The sequence below is a fragment of the Euprymna scolopes genome, chromosome 29 (genome assembly GCF_053919585.1).
Source record: "Euprymna scolopes isolate OS-2025 chromosome 29, ASM5391958v1, whole genome shotgun sequence".
Taxonomy (NCBI): Eukaryota; Metazoa; Mollusca; class Cephalopoda; order Sepiida; family Sepiolidae; genus Euprymna; species Euprymna scolopes.
The window spans coordinates 70,836,913-70,857,416 of NC_136510.1; the positions used below are offsets into that span (position 1 = coordinate 70,836,913).

Sequence of the window (20,504 nt, forward strand, 5' to 3'; positions counted from 1 at the left end):
ATTGAGTCAGCCAACAAGTATAAAATATAAAAGTATGGAATTGAGTCTGTTTGTTTCATCTTGTCTATCAGAGTTTTTACTAGTAGCGAGAAGAGAGATATATGTACCTCTTGTCACATTGACATCGCAAACACAAACGGAACTGTTTATATTTTGCGGGGGAAACAGGCTTGAGCAGAAACGGAAATAGTTGCTTATGGGAAACGTGTTTTTTACCGCCCTACAAGTGAGAACATGCCAGTGTGTTTTTATTGAATCATTATTGAATCATGTATAAATCACTGAAACCATGCAAATGCAAAAGAAAATAGGTCATAATTATGTAGTTGATACAAGTACACTTTTTTGTTTTTGTAGTTTATATAACATCTATCTGATTTTAAGTAGTTGTGTAAATACTATTTTATTATTAATAATACGTCACCACTTATTAAGGCCGAATGCCTCTTGAGGATAAGGGTTGATGAGATAGAATAATTGTCAGTTGATGGATGAAGAATATGATGAGAGGATTGCGAAAGATTGATATTATGAACTAAGTTTGATTACTTATGGGAATGGTTTATGACAAACATCTGACATTAAATGTAAAAGTGATCATGTAATCTGCAAGGCAGCAGTCCCATGATAATGTGTTCCGTAGACAACGGACCTTTGAAAAGAAGTTGTGTTCATGGAAGTTTTGCCTGATGCTAGAAACACATAGTATGTAAGGATATTTTTTGTTATGATAGAAAGATACATAATCACATTGACACACCGGTGTAATAAGCTTAATGTAGCACAATCACGTTGACTCACCAGTTCTCACCAGACCACTGAAGTTAAGCAATGATGAGCCTGGCCAGTACCACATAAGATGACCATTTGGGAATGCTAGGCACTGTACACATTGCACCAGGATGTAGAAATTTCCAGGTTGGTAATGGGGGTGCGCTTAATCCATTGGGAGAGATGCATCCTCAGTCTTCGTTAAGACATGCATCAAGGAGAAGGAAAACTTTGATGTAAAACCTGAGGTCTACTGTCTGCTCTGTCTTGTGGCAGCCATTACACTGACTGAGATTAGCAGTTGTACTAAAACATGTGGTTGGTTCTGCACAAAGCCTTTACCACTATAAACAAATCATCTGTGTTGATTTCTGAACAACTTAGTTGTTATGGCAGAGCTCATATGTCAAAACTGATGGGAGTATCATCAGAAAGACGAGTTCTTGCTGTGAATATCTTACAAGCAGAAAGCAAATATTTGAGCTGAGTCGAGTACCTTACATGGAAATAAAAATAGAATAAGACTAACAATGTCTCTTCTGTGAGAAAAGGGTTGTATGGAAGAGAAAAAATCACCTCACCAAATTTCTGTTCAGATGTGGCAGAAATATTCCATCTCATACGCAACTCTTATATAGTTAGAGGATTACATCTGGAGTCAGTTACTTTCTAGAGCAGTAGAATGATTCAACCACTTTTTCAGCAACCTTAATGACAGACTTTATGTACATCTTCCATTTTAGATTTGGTAAAGTACGTCCTAGAAGAGTCCACACATAGTTCTAACAACTATAGTAAGACTAGACTAGACTCTCAAGCCTTCTTAGAGCAACTAGGCTAGAATAAGTAAAACTAGGAAATGATACTAGTTTTTTTTTCTGTTTATTCCAGTATTGTTTTACGACATATTAGGTTTCTACTTGCTGGACAAAAAGAAATGTGGTTAAAGATTTTGTAAAGAGTCCACATTGCCTCAATATCCTTTCAGTGATGTGATATTCTTCATTCATCTTAGAAGTAAAAATATAAATAAATCAATAAGCAAACAAAAATTTGTTCACACAAATGTGGCAGCAGTACTCCATCTTTGGGTGTATCTTAATTTTGTATAGGTAGACGATTAAGACGATTTCTAGAGCAGTAGAATGATCCAACCATTTTCCCAGCAACCTAAGAAACAGACTGGATAAACATTTTTCATTTTAGATCTGGAGTAAAAGTCAGTCTTAAGAACTTATTAAAAACAAGTGGGTTCTTCAAGAGAGAGAGAGAGAGAGAGAGAGAGAGAGAGAGAGAGAGAGAGAGAGAGAGAGAGAGAGAGAGAGAAATTCATTTTGACTGGAGCAAAACAGAGATCTGAGCATTGGTAGAGGGGGGGGGTAGTTTTAGAGGTGTTAAAAGTCATAAGTTAATTTTTTCCCAGTTCACCATATGCTTAAGATCAGAAAATTTAGAATGAGCAGTGCATTCCGATGTGCTGCCATAGACAACTGTGTCACCTGAGTACAAATGACTTCAGGATATAAATTGCCATTATATATCATTTTATTTATTTTTTTGTTTTAGAATCCTTTGAGATGAGGCTTCATAATTTGAGTATTCATTTTATATGCAGACTTTTATCCTCATCTTCATAGTTGTTGCTGTTTCATCATGTTTTCTATCTCACTGCGGTTAACCACCTGAAGAAGGCCAGAGGATAAGTTGGCTGAAACATAGTAAAACGACAACAACTATCAAGATAAGGATAATAGTCCACCAAAAAAAAAAAAAAAAAATTGAATACTCAAATTATGAATTGCCATGTATTGGATTAAAAAAAATTTTTTTTTTAAAAACAAACATTAAAATTGAGAATATTTTTTACACGCTTCCAATTAATCATTTTACTCCTTTTGTCCTGAACTCAGACCTATTGTTTTCAGTTGACGCAGAAAACAGTGGGCGATCTGACATTCAGCAAAGGGTTAGGTGGGCCTTAATAACCTGCTCCATTAGTATTTTATTTGATTCTTTATTATTCATTTTTGGCAGGGTGTTTGTAGATCTTCCCACTACCCTTATGCAGGGTGACCCAAAAAACGGGCCCCAACTCTAATTAGGCCCCGTTTCTTAGTGTTTTGTCCGAATGAAATGAAACTTTAGTCATAACTAGTTTATTATATTCAAAACATCACATCAAAACACTAGGGTCTTTGGCCTTTTTTCTCCGTTCTACAGCATATGTTCTAGATGGCCTCCATTTAGCTCCGTGCATTTCTTGAGGTGCAGCACGAAGTTGTCCATGACGTTCTTACAGACCGAATTGGTAATGGCTCTCATCTCCTCCCTGATGGCTTCCTTGAGTTCTGTGATGGTTCTGGTTTTCCTTAAGATAGCTCCAAAGGAAAAAATCTGGGGGGCTTAGGTCCGGGCTATGGGGTGCTCACTCAAAATCAGTCTTGAGACTGATCACTCGGCCTCCGAAGTTCTCTTTTCAGCCAATCTAAGTGTGAGAACTTGCTCTGTCCTGTTGGAACCAGAACTTGCTCATGAGCGACGGGTAGATGGTCTGGAGCTCACTCTTGAAGGTTTTGAGGATCTCCACATACCGCTCTTTGGTGACTGTCACTGCTGCGCCAGATTCTTTGATGAATATTGGTCCGATGATGCCTCTGGCTGAGATTGCAGCCCACACCGTGCACTTAAGAGAGTACAGGGGCTTGGCAGCTACTTCATTGGGTCTGGAGGACTCCCAGAAGACATTTGTCTTGGAGTTCGCCTTTCCATCAAGATGGAAGTGAGCTTCATCTGAGGTCCAAAGGAGGTTGAGGAAACTTGGTGTCTCCTCGATGTTCTCGAGCATCTTGACTGCCATAGCCCTGATATCGTTCACCAGCACTCTCCTGCAAGTCTCACGGGACATACCGAGGGACTGACTTCACTTATGCACATAGCGTTTCGGACTCTGCTGGAGAGACTCTCTCACTCAACCAGCTCGGCTGTTCGCTTCTTGGGACGTCCTGAGTGGCTTGGACGGTTCTCTCTGGCAGCGTTGAGGTTCTCCACGGTCCCATACTTCTCGAAGTGGTCTACACAGTTCTGAATTCTGCTTTTGGATGGAGCCTTTTCACATTCGAACTGACACATGAAACTGTCCTGGGTTTTCTTAAACGAGCGTGTCTTGTAGTAAAATTAACACAGTGTATTCTTTGTCCCAGCTCCCACTGGGGTCTTGGTGTACTCATGGTCGTTGATTCTGCCATGTCCTGTAAAATAAGGGCAATCGGTGAATAAACAATGGAGATATCACATAAAGTGTACAAGGGGCCCGTTTTTTGGGGTCACCCTGTATATATATATATATGTAAGTAAATTCTTGGTACAGCAAAATGGAAGGAGAAATTTCAGAGGGAACATAATTTAATTTAAATAAAAAGATCAAAGAAACAAAAAAAACGGGCAGATGGAATTGTTAAAATTTCCTTAAGGCCTTATCGTCTGACCCTCTAAGAGGAAACGTCAGAATGATAAATTAAAAGCTAAGAATCGAATGAGGAAAGAGGGAAATTGGTTTCAGTTGGAAAACCAGGTAGAGAAAAAAAAAATATATATAATTCTCACTGTTCAGGTGATTTTAAATCAGTGAATATTTCCAACTGATGTTTCAAAATCTTTTGTCTACACAGGCTAGGTCGAGAGTTATTAATGACTAACGCCTCAATGATATTGAGATGATAGTTCGACCTAGCACTGTATAAAACAGAAAACCAACCATCGGAATATTGGTCAGAACACCTATTTATACTAATCAGGTGATTACCGATGGCGGACTCATGAGCTTGGGAGTGCCCGGATATATATATATATATATATATATATATATATATATATATATATATATATATATATATATATATATATATATATATATATAACTATTTCATTTAATCACATAAATTAATATACAAAGATATAATTGTATGCATAAAATTTCAGTATTTACTTCAACAGTGCTCAATACGTAGGCAGAGCTAGGTAGTAAGTTATAAAAATATATGTGGCAGTTCAGCTATTAATATATGTGTAAATAAAATTTCATCAAAATCATTGGGAATCTTTTAAGTAGGTTTAAAGCTATAGAGTGAATGTCATATTTTGATGAAAGATTCTAGTTAAGAGTAAGCAAAAGTTTTGTTGTAAAAAAAGAATGACACACGATCCTCATCTCTTTCAATAATGGACATTTTGTAATTTTTTATTTGACTAAATAAATTGGCCTGAACTCATTATATATAATGCTTCTTCTTCTTCTTCTTCTTCTTCTTCTTCTTCTTCTTCTTCTTCTTCCTCCTCCTCCATATCAGCAGGCAGCAGTTATGGCTGATAGACTGATTACATGTGACTTGTTTTGCTGGTTTCAAACAGTACACATTTTTTTTTCTCTAACAAAATAGAACTCCTTATTTAAGGAATTTCATGGCTCACATTGTCTGTATTTTTAATTTGTCTGACAGTCACCTACTGATTTAAGAATGATGAAATTGGGGTGTTGTAATGTTTGCTAGTATTAGGTTATCTTGGTGCTTATCTAGTTCCAATTACACATTTCTTTTGAATATGTCCAAATTGCAATGATCACATAATGGCTGAATAGTGTTAGACTGGCCTACTGTTCACAGAAGATGGATGGGGAATTATATGAAATCATTAGGCACATCACTAACTCTTTAGGTCATGATCATTAACATGATTTATTCTACTTTAATTTACTTCAAAAATTCATAAACTGCAACATACTTTTTAAGATATTTTTCTTACATAACTAAAATGTAATGTCTTTTTACTTCTATATTATTACTAGCATTTCAGCCCGGCGTTGCCCGGGTTTTTGGAGGTGTATGCTGAGCAAAAAAACAAAAAACAAAAAAAAAAAAGGTCAATTTTTTAAATTTTGACCCCTATTATGACCCCTTAACATTTATTGTTTGGAGCTTAAATCAAGTTATTAAGTTAGATCCATGTCCAAGTAACCTATATCTAAAATTTCCAGTGTTTAGACCCCAAATTCTCGGAGGAGTTTGGTAGAGTTCTCAAAGGTCAAATCGTTGAACTTTGACCCCTTAATCGCCAAATTTCTGTCCGAAAACCGATCACATCGATTTTCCCAAATCTCAGTACCTTTTATATCAAATTTCGAGTCTGTAGACTGAAAATTGACACAGTTATTACGAAGGAAAATGTACACAGACACACAGACACATAGACACGTTCACTTTTATAGATATATAGATTATTATTTGTACTCACTAGGAGTTTTCACATCAGAGATTATTCACTAACAACAATCGGTAGTGTTGCCTGGAATATGGGAAATAACAAATCTCCTCAGATTTTCAGTACACTTAACCTTTTACAATAACCTATGCAAAGGTCTTGACTTCTCGCTGGCAATAACCATTAGTCTCCATTAGAATTTGGGTGGCAATAAGCCTTCCCAAAGACCCAGTCCTCTCTGCACTCATCCAATGAAGGTCTGATTAGGGCTTTCTTTCCTCAGTCTTTCCATCCTCCTTGACCCTTCACAACTATTTTGTGTTGTGTCAGTCTATATTGACCTTACAATTTTATTATTATTATTATTATTATTATTATTATTATTATTATTATTATTATTTGCTTCCTAGGAATTTTCACACAAATCAGTATCAGTGATTGTTCACTGACAATTACCAATGGTAATTCCTGAAATCTGAATAGAAACGATTCTCCCCAGATTGCCAGCACTCTTCATCTCTTTTCAATAACTAATGCAAATGACTTTACATTATCGCACAACCGTTTACCATTGATTTCTCCCTAGAGATGACTGTTCGTCTTTTCTGGAAATTGCGCAGCACTAAACCTCCTCAAGGTTCCAGTACTTTCTGCATCCTACTAGTGAAGAGTTGGTGAATATTCTTCTACAGTCTTTTAATCCTCCTTGACCCTTCACAGCAATTATTATTATCATTATTATTATTATTATTATTATTATTGTTATTATTATTATTATTATTATTATTATTATTGTTACTATCATAATCATTATTATTTACTCACTATTTACTTACTAGGTGTTTTGACATTATTAGTGGTTGCCCACTGGCAATACAAAGTGGTATTCCCTAAAGTTTGAGTGACAAGACCTCTAAAATTTACAGCATTTTTTTGTTTCTTTCAGTAATCGTCGCAAATCATTTTGCATTATTGCAACAGCTGTTTAGCACTAATCTATCTATGGAAATGACCATTGGTTATCTCTGAAATTTAATTGACAATAAGCCTCCCTATTGTTCTAGTACTCTCTGCACTCTTCCAGTGGAGGTCTTGTTGGTGCTTTCTGTCCTTCTTTGGTCTTTATATTCTCCTAAACTTTTCATGGCAGTTTTGTGTGGTACCAACTAGCTGCAGCTGGAGTCACCACATGCATTTGGGTGCTTTTTTTTCTTTTTGAAAGGAGGGATATCAATTTATAGGATTTCTAGCAGTTTAATTTCCATTGGGTTAGTTTGATGTTTTTTCTCTACATTTTCTTCTTTTTCAAATTATCTGTGATAGATTAACATCTTCTCTAAGAAAAAGAGAATGATCTTTGTCCGGAAATCACGTGGTTTTCAAGTTCTCTTTGAACTTTTAAATTTTCCATTGAAAACATAGCTACAATTACATAACACTCCTTCCTTCCCATTTTTTTTTTTCAAAATATCTTCATGGATGGTATTTTCCACGTCCGCCTTTATTACAACATTCTCATTCTTTCGCTTTCTTTTTTGTTCCACTCATCACTCATTTAATTCTGTGCCTATAAACCCACCTATTTAATACCCCCTAATTTTTCTTTTTGGTCAGCTATCTAATTTTCTGTAAGATACCTTTATGTATCGGACGTTTCAACATTTTCTGCTTTCCAAGATGGATCCAGAATATTTTCTAACTCCCAACTTGAATGGTTCAATCAAATCAGGATAACATAAACTCAGTAATGGCAGCATTTCTGATTCTACACCAGCACAGCGTCAGTTGCAAATCCGATCCGACTAACAGAAGCATCAATAACACTAAAACCGTTTACTAAATTTCAAACACTATTTTATGAAACATCATCAACAAACAATATGACAAGCCAACTCCTAATGGTTCAAGATGATTAATGATCTACAAAGTCGTTGTGTCATTTTGCTGGAAAAGAGACGTATTTAATTTATTTCTCCTAAATAAAAACACTCTTTATTATTTTATACACAAACTTTGTCTTATTTTTGTTATTATGCTTTCTAGTTATTTTATTTTCTTATTAGGAAGAGCTATGATGCACTAGACAATCTAATCTATTTCATAAATCATGATACATTAACTCTTGATAAAATTACACAACCCTGACCTTGAAAGTCGAGCAGATCGGTTAAGCTGATGTTTAAAAATTAGGACTGATGGTTGTAGAATATTTGTTTCTTTGCTTTAATGAATGAAATTCATTTTCTCAATGAAGATGAATTCTACAATTATTGAGCATTAAACGTAATTTAATATTTTATTATTCATCACATTTTTTTAAAATTCAACTTATGAATAGGACACATCTTAATTACTGTTATGACTATTGTTTGCTTTTTATTTGGACATTGTAGAGTTGAAAAGAAAACAGTCTACTTTTATCTCATGACTGACGTATACAAAATATTAACCCTGTTTTTAAACTTGTCAGTAAACGAAGAAACAGTTTTATATCACGTGATATATTTGCTCTAGGTCACACACACACACACACACACACACACACACACACATTAAAAAAATATGAAATCGCTCATTTTGATTGCCAGCTCTAGTTGGGGACCCATCGCGGTGCATTGGAAGGAAGCTTCACATGCCTCCTCACAGTGACTTAGTCCACAATACATTGTAGTCTACATTGCACTGTAAGGAACCTATTGTTGATTTTATGAAATTATTTTTGTATGATGGCTTGAATAAAGTTTAAACTGCAAAAGTCAAGTATCATAGTTCAATTGTGCTCTTCATTTTGAACGCGTTTCTGTCTTATCAAAGAACTCATCGTTGATTTTTTATGGGAGACCCTTCTGCATGTGTGGTGATAAAACTTCTTGTGATGTTAGGCTGTATAATGGTATTAACATTAGTCTAAATCGGACTGATCCTTCTTTAATCACTTTTTCGATTATCGATTTTTTATACTTATTGGAGGCATTCTGATACAAAATCTAATCTAAGAACACTCCCAGACACATTTGTACATTTGTGTAAAATTTTTAAAAATATCGGTGCAACTGTTTTTGAGTCCATAGAAAACACACTCACACACAGACAGACAAAATATCTAATATATATATATATATATATATATATATATATATATATATATATATATATATATTTGTCTGTGTGTGTGCCTGTGTGTGAGTGTGTTTTCTATGGACTCAAAAACAGGTGGCCCGATTTTATAATATATATATATATATATATATATATATATATATATATATATATATATATATATATATTCAGAATGTGAGATGATATAATTATTTCCACAGTCAAACAATGTTGCAGCTCACACGAGCAATGAAAGCCAACAAACTGGAAGTTCATGATTCGAGTTTCACCCTCATTTTGGACTCATCAGATTCAAAATTTGAAACATGAATCTCTTGCATATGAGGTGAGTACCTTGTTGCTTGAGCAACCATGCCACACACAAGAAAGTCTAATAGCTTACACAAGCAAACCGCAGCGAAATCCGACTATAGAATGTACCTACTTCGTCTCAAATCTACTTGTGAGACATCAGCTTCGGTTCTCAGTGGTTGGATGAACACACCCCTGGTTTGAAACGAAGGCGGTACATTTCATAATCGGATTTCACCGTGGTATGCTTGATCTATGTTAGCTAATTTGGGTTTCGAATACTTAGTTTGGATGTGTCTAACTGATAAGCTCAAAATGAAAACAAAACATGAATCTAGAACTTTTGATTTGTTGGCTTTCATTGCTCCTGTGAGCTGTGACATTGACAGTGGAAATAATTATATATATATATATATATATATATATATATATATATATATATATATATATATATATATATATATTCAGAAAGTGTGAGAGAACATATATAATTATTTTCCGCAGTCGAACCAACGTCGCAGCCCACAAGAGCCAAGAAAGCCAACAAACCGGAAGTCCAAGACTCGAGTTTCGCCCTCATTTGGGCTCATTAGTTAAACTTGAAGATAATAAGTGTTAGAAAGCCATACAATGTAACTGAGTTTTATTCATTTTTGTTTTTAATTTAATTTTTGAAGATATACTTCTTCATCAGATTTTCAAATAAAGATGCTGTAAGATACCTTTTTATCTGCCTTTTTTCTCTTTCTTTTCTTTTTTTTTTGTGAGTTTTCACTAACCAAGAAAGTGAGGCAAATAACATAGAAAGTTTGAATGCTTAAAATATTAATTCTAGTAGCAAGTTAGTTTTTGCTGAATAGTAATTTTTAGAGCGCAAAGTTTAGATATTTTTTTAAAAATTATTTTATCTGCTTAAAGGACAGTACTAGATTGACAGTCAGTATCGTTTTCAAGAGAAACTATTTTCTGTTAAAGTCAATTTGTTAAGTTATATTGTATTTGATTATTGAATTTTTCAAATTTTTTTTTGCTGACTTTCAATATACAAATATTCAAAGTTTCATAAATATTCCTTTTAGTCAATAAATATTCTATTTCATTCTTGTATTTTTTGTTGTTGTTGTATTTGTTGTTGTTGTTGTTGTTGCCGCCACCGCCGCCGCCATGCTATTCACTTTGATCAGGTTTAGCTGGCTTCTTCTGCATGATATCACAAATCATGGTGGCCGATATACAGCAGTCTTGAGTAAGATCGCATGAAATGGTTAACCAATCATGATTCCACAATTCAAAACCGACCACTTGTGGACTTGAGATCTCAGTCAAGTCCTTCCAGATGGTTGTCGTCCATGTCTTCAGTTGACTGCCGATACTCTTGCGACTCCCAGGCAGAGCAGTAGGGAAGAATATGTAGCAAAGTAATTTCATTTTTGGGTAACGAGTTGCATACTTAAACCATAAAAAGCTTTGCAACAAGATAGACAATAGAGACTTCAGGTAAACGTGTTGGTGAAGAAGTGATTTGTTCAGTTCCATTTAGTGGTTATTCCCCAAGAAGTAACAAGATCGTTTTTGATAGAGGCTTTAAATGCAGGAAAGTAGGATCACTGGAATGATTTTCATTGACTGATGCTAAGCGTTTATGTCCCATATAGTCTGTCTCGAGTCACTGCGTTTACAATGTTTATGTGATGCATAACATAATGTTGCATTCGAGGAGAAAGAAGAGGTAATTTTCTTTTGCAAAATGCTTGGATTGCATACCAATGCTATTTGGATTATCTAATGCTCCCCTCCCCGAAACAAAAATTGTAAACATTTCGTTTACTAAATAGCTGGAAGAATAAAAAGTTTTGTATCATGACAAATGTTATGAGTGCGGTCATGGTAGGACAATTTCCTCATAAAAGTATTAAGATATTACAATTTCTTATAATGTTAAAAATTGCATGATTATTACTATTAAAAACGTTATATTAAAATTAGAATATAACAATGTTTCTGGAGAGTTCTAAATATAGAATATGAAAAATATTCTTTTTTCGAAAGCTTCTGGAATGTTCTAAGTTGTGGTGTTCTATTTGGGTAGTGATTTAATCCAGGAGCGAGAGACCAGTAGCAGATGCACCAACCTAAATGTGACAACAATACTCCGTACATGGGCGAATGGTGGCCTTATAGAGGTACAGGATATTTTCAGGTGTAAGTAACTTTCTAGCATGGTAGAGAGAACCCACCTTCTTCACAATGCTCTCGATGTATCTGTTCCAATTCATGTTCCCTGTGAACGTTAAGCTGAGGAGTTTGAAAGAAGTCCTTTCAGGTAATGTATCTTTAGTCATAGCTATTAGTGGTTGAGAAGGTTTTTTGTAATTATTGAATTCTTGGCAGTATTGAATATGACCATCCATATTTTATTCCCATTCAACTACAGACTGGAGGTCTTCCTCTAGTGTTTCTGGCATTGCCTTAGATATGTGTTCATTTGTTTTCCCCTCATGCCTGTTATAGAGCGTGGTGTCATCAACAAATATACCCATCTCAGAGATAATTTTATCAGGGAGGTCATTTATGAATATCAGGAATAATAAAGGTCCAAGGATCGATCCCTGATGTACACCCACATTGTTTAGATATACGAATGTCAAGGACAACCTGGATTCTTCTCTTATTTAAGAACGATTCAATTATGTTAAGTATTCGTCCAGTGATATCTGTATATCGTATGATCTGATTTTCCTGAGAAGATCATCGTGCCATACTCTGTCAAAAGCCTTAGGTATATCTAGGGATACTGCCCTACCCTTCCCTGCTTTGTCCAGTGTATGGTATATATGTTCAGAGATTACAGCATATCTGCTGTAGAACGGGCTTGCCTAAATCCATATTGTTGGTTGGTCAGAAGTTTAGCAACTGTAAGGTGATGGACTAGAGCTTGATTAATTATGGACTCAAAAAGAGGGAGGGGGCTAATGAAGCAATATTTTAATGGATCAGTTCTTTTGCCAGAATTCTTGCAAACTGGTACCACAGAAGCAGTTTTACAATAGTCAGGAAAGCAAGATTCGTTAAAGCATTTGTTGTAAAGCTTGGAGAGGACTGGAGCAACCTCAGTGGAGCATTTTTTTAATAGCACAGTCGAGATGAGATCGGGTCCACATACTTTTGAGGTGCCTAGGTATTTTATGATATCATGCACCTGAGATGGGGTGATTTTTAGATCATCTAGTGTGGTGTCAATCTGCAAAGAAAAATTACGGAGGGAGTGGTTTGCTGGGTCCAATGTAGAGTTTGAAGCAAACCGACTAGCAAGCATGTTAGCCTTCTCGTTTGCCATGCAAACAACCTCATGATTGTTGGATAGTAGGGGAATTGTCGATTGCCCATTATTTACTACACTGTTGTAGATTTTCAAAAAATCACAAGTTCCTAATTTCCGTGCTTCGGTGCATTTTCTGGTGGTTTTGGTGTATTCAATTATCTATAAATTTAGTTTGTAATCTTTATGTGATGGATTCAAGGAAAAGGAGGAGATATTTTTGTTTTGAGAAATGCTTGAGTTGCTGGTTGAGCAAACTTGATTATTTAAAACTAAAAACCTGCAGTAAAAGCAGTTTCTTCAATGATGATCGACTTGGGAGCATTTACGAGATGCATTTTACGATCACAGAAATCAGGACATATTTGAAATAATTATTTTTGTTAAAAATAATTATTTCAAATATGTTGACATTTCAAACCATCATTTCTTTGAAGGACAGAAAAGAAGCATTCTATTTAACAAAACCTGTTCAGTTTAATACTTACATTGAAGCAATATTACAGGCCGTTGCTTGTTAACTATTGAACAATTTCCGTAACCAAAGTTAAAGTCTACATAAACATTTGCACACACACACACACACACACACACACACACACACACACACACATTTGTAGAGACCATTCCACAGACAGACAAGGTCACTTTTATAATATACATTTTCATTATGGATAGTCTGAAAGCATCCTTCAATATTGTGTGGTAGAACGAGTTGTGTTTTTAATCAGTGAATCTTCACCAAAAACAATGAATGTTTTAGTTTTAACAAACTGTAGACTGTTTTTGATCCCACACACACACAATAAGTTATCATAAAAATGCTAAAATTCAAACTGTGCACCAACTGTTTCTAACCAAATGAAGAATTTATCTTTGGAATTAAGGAAGGAAATAAAGAAAAGAGAAAAATGTTATGTTAATTTGGGGATGGGCATGGATTTTACAGATTACTAAAGGTGTTCTTCTGATGAAATCCCGTTAAAAAACTTTGTCTAATGTGGAAAATTTTGTAATAATAACCATAATAAAATATCTCTTAAAAAGAAACAACTAAATTGTAAACTAATTTATTTTGTGGTTTGCAGCAAAATAACATTTCATTTATGAAATAGTTGGAACTGTGTAAAGGTCTTATCATGACAAATGTTAACAGAGCATAATTACTCATACTTACTTTCCCTTTAAAACTTAAAAAAAATGAAATAATACTGCAATATTTATTAAAACTGTACTTTTCGGGAGTAGGAGGAGTGAACATTCTTCTAGTTTGTATTAAGTACAAAAAGAGTTCTTGGCCTTCGGGCCAGGATCAAAGTATAGTATCTGTTCTGATGCTGCACTTCATTTTTTTCGCTTCATTTTTTTGGTTTTAGTTAGTGGAGGAGAAATCCTTCATGACTGATACATTTTTTTTTTTACTAACCAGATTGCCCCTTTTTTAGGGACCCAGTTTCCTCCCACCCCACCCCATGCACACATTAAAAACCGACCTTGTGTCTAACTCTGCATTCGTGGGGAGGCAAGTAAAAAAAAAAAGTATGTATTATGCTCAGGGAAAAGGAGGGGGTGTTAAAAATTCAACTTCACATGAAGGGTTCATAAAAAAAAGTCACTGGGTTAAAAGGTGCTACCGACCTTAGAGATGGATTATTTTGTTATAGTTTAGTTATTTGAGAAAAGGAAAGTTTGGATCACTTCCTTCCCCTTCTGTTTTATTTTTTGTTCCATGTTTTTAATTCCTACCGAAAGCATTTTTCACACTTCCATTTCGTTGGTATGCTTACCACAAAGACTGATTATCAGCAAGAATGATTTGAAGTTTCACATTTCACCCCACCCCACCCAGGCATCGTTTTCACAGATTTTTCTTGTGGAGATATTTGCATACTCTAATGTGACACAATGGAAAATCTGTAAAGCGTTAAATATACAGTGTAGCAGTAAATCATGGGAACATACACCATCCATTATGAATATGAAATTCCTACAGCTACGTACCTAGAAAACGGAGCTCTTAAACCTGATTTGGTTGTATGGGACAAGAGGAAGAAAGTCATACTCTAGTGGAAGTAAGTCTCCCGAACGATGGTCTTAACAGAGCTGAGAGGAGAGAGAGAGAGAGAGAGAGAGATAGAGAGAGAGAGAGAGAGAGAGAGAGAGGATAACGAAATTGTTATGTGTGTAGACATGCATATAATATGGACAACAAACACGGATGCTAGGGACAAGATTCATATCGTAGTTTATTTTCCATAATGGCTATTTTACAGACACCCCACACCAAGGTGAGTTATGCCGGCCAAGGGAGGTAAGTAGGGGAAGTGTACCTTTACTAGGAGAGTTACACCTAAAGGGGGGGTATTGTTTATACACGTAACATCTCCCTCCTTACAGGGGAAGAGAGAAAGTGTGTCCTTTTCAAAATTCAGGTAGATCATTCACAATATCTGACAGGCTTTCTTATGACTCTGCCCGATCTTGTCTGTATTGGTGATATTGGTCTCTCGTTTGGGTCTTGTTGATCTGCTGGTGTTTCCATCTCATTTTGTCTATTTGTTGCATTGTCTGGGGTGAGTCTTTCTATCTCAGAGTGGTTGTAGATGGTGCCTCTTGGTTGGTGTATGGGGAAAGAGTGTTTTGGTTGTATTGTTTGGCGCATGAAACGACGGTTGCGGCAGTATCGTTGTCCGCTTGCATTCTCAACTTCGTACGACCGAACAGTCAACCTTTTTCTTACCGTGGCTTCCTCCCACTCTCTTGCGTGAGGTCTTAGAGGCTGGATCCAGACATTGCTGCCCATATGAAGTTGGCTCAGTTCTCTGCCTTTGCCCTGCCGCCTCAGCTTCTTATCTTCTTTCTTTTGTGCCTCATAATGTGAGTAAGTGTAGCTGGGCCTCAGTAGGGCCTCGGTGGTTGGTACTGTTGCCTTTGTCTGTCGGCCTAGCAGTCTCTGTGCTGGACTAGTATTGAGACCTTCAGTGGATATATTTCGCATGTTCAGTAGCCCAAGTAATAGGTCCTCTCCCGAAGCTTTGCACTTTCGCATTAGACGCTTTATAATTTTCACAGCTGCCTCAGCAGCACCATTTGCTTGATTGTTCCCAGGGGATATTGTTTCGTGAGTAAACGCCCAATCTTTTGCGAACTTCCGAAACATGCTAGATGAGAATTGGGGTCCATTATCAGAAATGAGGATGTCTGGTATACCATATCTAGCAAAATGGCCTCTAAGACGACTGATCACTGCATCTGACGTTGAGTCATTCAACTTGTCCACCTCAAAAAAACTGCTATGCTGGTCCACCGTGACCAAATATTCATTTCCACCCCATGAAAAAATGTCGGTAGCAACTCGTTGCCAGGGTCTCTTTGGTACTTCTGTGATTATGAGGGGCTCCGCTGGTTGACGGTCTGCATATGTTGCACATGTGGCACAGGCTTGGACATTTTGGCGTATTTCAGCGGACATACCTGGCCAAAACAATAGCTCTCTCGCTCTTCTGAGACAAGAGTTTATGCCTAGGTGGCCCGCATGACATTTTTGTTTCATTTCCGCTCTCATAGATTGAGGTACGACTATTCTTTGTTCTCTTAGTATTAGTCCATCTTGTGCTGTCAACTCGTCCCTGTAGTCAAAAAAAAGTTTTACTGAGTCGGGCAACAGTTTTTTGTCACTGGGCCAGCCTGTTGCAATAACCTCGGCCAATATCTTCATGATAGGATCCTCCAGTGTCTTGAATCTGATCTCAGAAAGTCTGCGGTCTTTGATGGGATGCATCGTCAAATTATTTACAGTCATGAGCTCTTCTGATTTTGGTTTGTCTATGGGCGCACGTGAGAGAGTGTCTGCTAATGGGATTTCTTTCCCTGGCTTGTATCTGATAGAGAAATCATACTGTTGAGCCCATAGCAGCAAGTTTTGGAGTCGTTTAGGTGCTTTTGCTAGTGGCTTCTGGCAGATCGCTACAAGTGGTTTATGGTCAGTGAGGACATTCACTTTCCTTCCATGCATGTAATGGTGAAATTTTTCCAGACCATATACCACTGCAAGCATCTCTTTTTCAATTTGGGCGTATCCTCCTTCGGTGTTTGATAGGGAACGGCTTGCATAGGCAACTGGTTGCCCTTCTTGGATCAGGGCTGCTCCCAACCTATACTCACATGCATCATTCTCAAGTGTGAGTTCTTTAAGTGGGTTGTAGTAAGAGAGCATATCATATCTTTGACTGTCCTGAAAGCCGATTGCTGTGCCTCTGACCACGTCCACATGACATCTTTTTTTGTTAGGTCTTGGAGGGGCTTTAAGATTGTCGTCAGGTTGGGGATAAATTTCCCAACATAGTTTACCATGCCAAGAAATCTACGTAGGTCTCCAATAGTTTCTGGTGCTGGCATGTCAGTAATGGCCCTGATTTTTTCTGGGTCAGCCATTATACCTTCCTTGGTTATGCGATGCCCCATGAAAACGATAGCATCTAGGCCTATTTTTAACTTTTCAGGGTTTAATTTTATCCCTATTGTCTGGCATTTTTTTAGAAGGCTGTGAAGTCGTCTGTCATGTTCCTCCTGGTTAGTTCCATAAACCACCAGGTCATCAGCAATGATAATGACTCCTTTCATGTCCTGGAATTGCTCTACCAGCTTCCTTTGAAATATTTCGGCTGCCGAGTTTAGACCAAAAGGTAGTCAACGGTATCGGCTGAAACATGTTTGGAATGTGGTCAAGTTGCTGGAGGCTTCATCAAGTTCGACATACCAATATCCTGAAGATAGATCTGCCTTGCTGAATATCTTTGCATCCCTCATATCGTGGAGGGTATCCTCGAGGATAGGCATGATGTAGTGTTCCCGCATGAGTGCTTTGTTGAGCTCATGCGGGTCCAGGCATATTCTTAAGGCTCCATTCTTCTTCCTTGTGAGGACTAGTTGGCTAACCCATGGAGTAGGCTTATATACCGGCTTGATGACTCCCATTTTTGTCAGTTTGTCTAATTCCTTCTTTAGTTCTGGTCGTACCGCCACAGGTGTCCTCCTGTTCGGCATCACAGCTGGAATAGCATCTGGCTTAAGTTGTTGGGTTGCAACTCCTGGTAGCTTCCCCAATTTTCCATCAAACACCTCCTGGTAGTTATTGTCCATGTTAACTGCTACAACACGGTGGAAATTCTGCTGTTTTATTTCAACCAGGCCCATATGCGTACTTGTAGGTAGGCCCAATAAGGGTTGACAGTTGTATTCGTCTCTGAATACGACAAACTCCACTGAATATGTTTTGTTCGTCTTAGGGTTTTTAACATTTTTGTGACATATTCCGAGTGGTTTCAAAAGAGATTTGTTCCACATTGTCAGAACCCCATTGTATGGTGTTAATTCATTTGCAAACTTTGCAGGAAGTGTGTTGATGGTTGCCCCTGTGTCAATCTGGAAGACAATTTCCTGGTTGTTGAGGAGCATGAGACACTTGGCATCTTTCCTATGCTTCTTATTTGACTTCACTGCATTCACCCAGTGGGTATATTCTCCCTCATCATCCTCTGATGAAGTGTCGACATGGTGCACATGTGGTCGTGGCCTACTGTACTTTTTATTCTTTGATGTGTTGCTCCATTGTCCCATAGCTTTACTGGACTTGTTGGGGCACCTTGACTCAAAATGGCCTTTCTCCATACATGCGTTACATCGTTTACCAAAGGCTGGACATCTGCTGCGCTTTGCTGCATGCAAGTAACCACAGAAGGAGCATTTCTTCTTTTGAGCTGGTTCCCAAGCTTTACTGGTTTCACTGACCCTCATTATCCGAGCAGTAGCATCCTCTGTTCCCATATTTTGACTTTGTATAGAGGCCTTTTCAGCTGCCCTGCAAATGTCTACACTTTTCTGCAGGGTAAGGTTTTGGAGTTTTAGAAGGTCCTGCTTTGTGTTTTGATTCCGGATGCCTTCCACAAGCTGGTCTCTGAGCATCGACTCATAGCATTTGAAGCAAAAATTACAGCTTCGTGACAGGAGTCTTAAGTCGTTATAGAAAACATCAAAAGCTTCACCTTCCTCCTGCTTCCTCTGACGAAAAACAAACCTCTCATAAGTTTCATTCATTATTCCTACAGCATATTCATTTAAAGCCTGTAATATATCTTGTACAGTGCGATCTGTATCTGGGGTGTCGAACTGTATACTCTGGTATATCCTCATAGCTTCATCGCCTAAACAGTTTTCTAGCACTGCCACTTGTATTTCTCTCGGTTTTCGGTCAAGTCGGGTTAGCAGTGCATAGTTGGACCATCTTTTGAAAAACAAGTTCCATGAATCAGCCTTATTCCCGCCGAATACGAGTCTTTCAGGAGCCTTCATGTGTAGACCAGCCATATCAGTAGAGAGATTAGTGACAGTAGTAGTAGTAGCCGTCGTGTCATCAATAGACATCTTGATAGTGTAAACAGGACAGATAAATAGTCACAGTGACAAAGTGATGCTAGTAAGCACCAGAAGTTAACAGTAAACAGACCAGACACCGTCACCGTCCGTACGGACGTCGAACATAGCAGAGAAGACAAAAAAATAAAAAATAAAAAAAACAGCTAACTCAGTTTTATGACGACCGGCAGTTGTTTTTATAGTTTAGGAGACGTGTTTCGGTTTTTACCACAATCTGCCACCATGTTATGTGTGTAGATATGCATATAATATGGACAACAAACACGGATGCTAGGGACAAGATTCATATCGTAGTTTATTCTCCATAATGGCTATTTTACAGACACCCCACACCAAGGTGAGTTATGCCGGCCAAGGGAGGTAAGTAGGGGAAGTGTACCTCTACTAGGAGAGTTACACCTAAAGGGGGGTATTGTTTATACACGTAACAGAAATATCAAGGCCTTATGTACGATATGAAAAGAAACTGGAATCATAAGACGATCTCCATTATTCAAGTAATTATAGAAGCAACCGGACTCATGAAAAAGAATTTCAAGAACTACCTGATGAATGTACCCGGTGAACCAAGTGCAAGAGAAATACAAACAATTGCACTCAAAGGAAAGGTTAGAATCTTAAAAAGATCTTTCGGTTGGAGTGACTGAAACTGTGGGTGATTGTCTGGCATCCGGTGGGATGCTCTATCCCCATGAAAAAAAACAAAACAAAAAACAAAACAAAATTATAAGAAAATTAAAACAATAGAGCATCAGTCTGATGTTGGGAAGCACTTCCAACCACTATCTTGTTATGCATATCCTGGAACGGTATTCTAGCTAGTTTAGCTATAAATATGAATAGATAAATTGTTGGCATTTCTTTAGTGATGTAAACATATAAATAAAGGATAAAAAAATCTGATACGGTAAGATGAAATGAGTCAGGATAGAATCACTCCTTCATTAGAACAGAACCAGTTTTTTTTTTCTGTTTTTTTAATCTGCCACTTCACAAGAAATAAAAGAATGGCATTTTTTTCTTGGTTGAACTTTCATGTTTTAACAATAAGATTTTCTTTTTATGGCTTGTAATTATATATATGCATCTCTAAATAAAACTATATTGACGGTTTTTAGCGAAACAAAGTTTTAATTATTTTGAATACAAACAAAAGCTCAGTAGTCAAATTGAGTTGCTGCGACCTTTGTAATAGTTATATTTACGAAATCTACGGTTGTCAGCCCTTGAATTTTAACATATTCTAAGAAACCCGGTGGCTCTTTGCTCTTCCATCTCGTTTATCATAAAATTTGATATTTTTATTAAAAAA

The 20,504-nt window shown here is 37.0% G+C and overlaps 2 protein-coding genes across 2 annotated transcripts; both read right to left on the reverse strand.

Annotated features, from left to right (window-relative positions):
- Nucleotides 1-1,637: 1,637 nt before the first annotated feature.
- LOC145252704 (uncharacterized) lies at nt 1,638-19,523 on the reverse strand. Its single transcript, XM_080112533.1, has 2 exons — nt 19,341-19,523; nt 1,638-4,019 (listed from the first exon to the last, which is right to left on the reverse strand). The coding sequence occupies exon 2, from the start codon at nt 3,674-3,676 to the stop codon at nt 3,257-3,259; it is 420 nt and encodes a 139-aa protein (XP_079968659.1). The 5' UTR covers nt 3,677-4,019; nt 19,341-19,523; the 3' UTR covers nt 1,638-3,256.
- Nucleotides 17,447-19,180, reverse strand: LOC145252353 (uncharacterized). Its single transcript, XM_080111754.1, has one exon. The coding sequence runs from the start codon at nt 19,178-19,180 to the stop codon at nt 17,447-17,449; it is 1,734 nt and encodes a 577-aa protein (XP_079967880.1).
- Nucleotides 19,524-20,504: the final 981 nt, after the last annotated feature.

Coding starts and splice junctions, on each gene's coding strand:
- LOC145252704 (XM_080112533.1), bottom strand. CDS start 3,676: ATGTCCCGTGAGACTTGCAGGAGAGTGCTGGTGAACGATATCAGGGCT.
- LOC145252353 (XM_080111754.1), bottom strand. CDS start 19,180: ATGTCTATTGATGACACGACGGCTACTACTACTACTGTCACTAATCTC.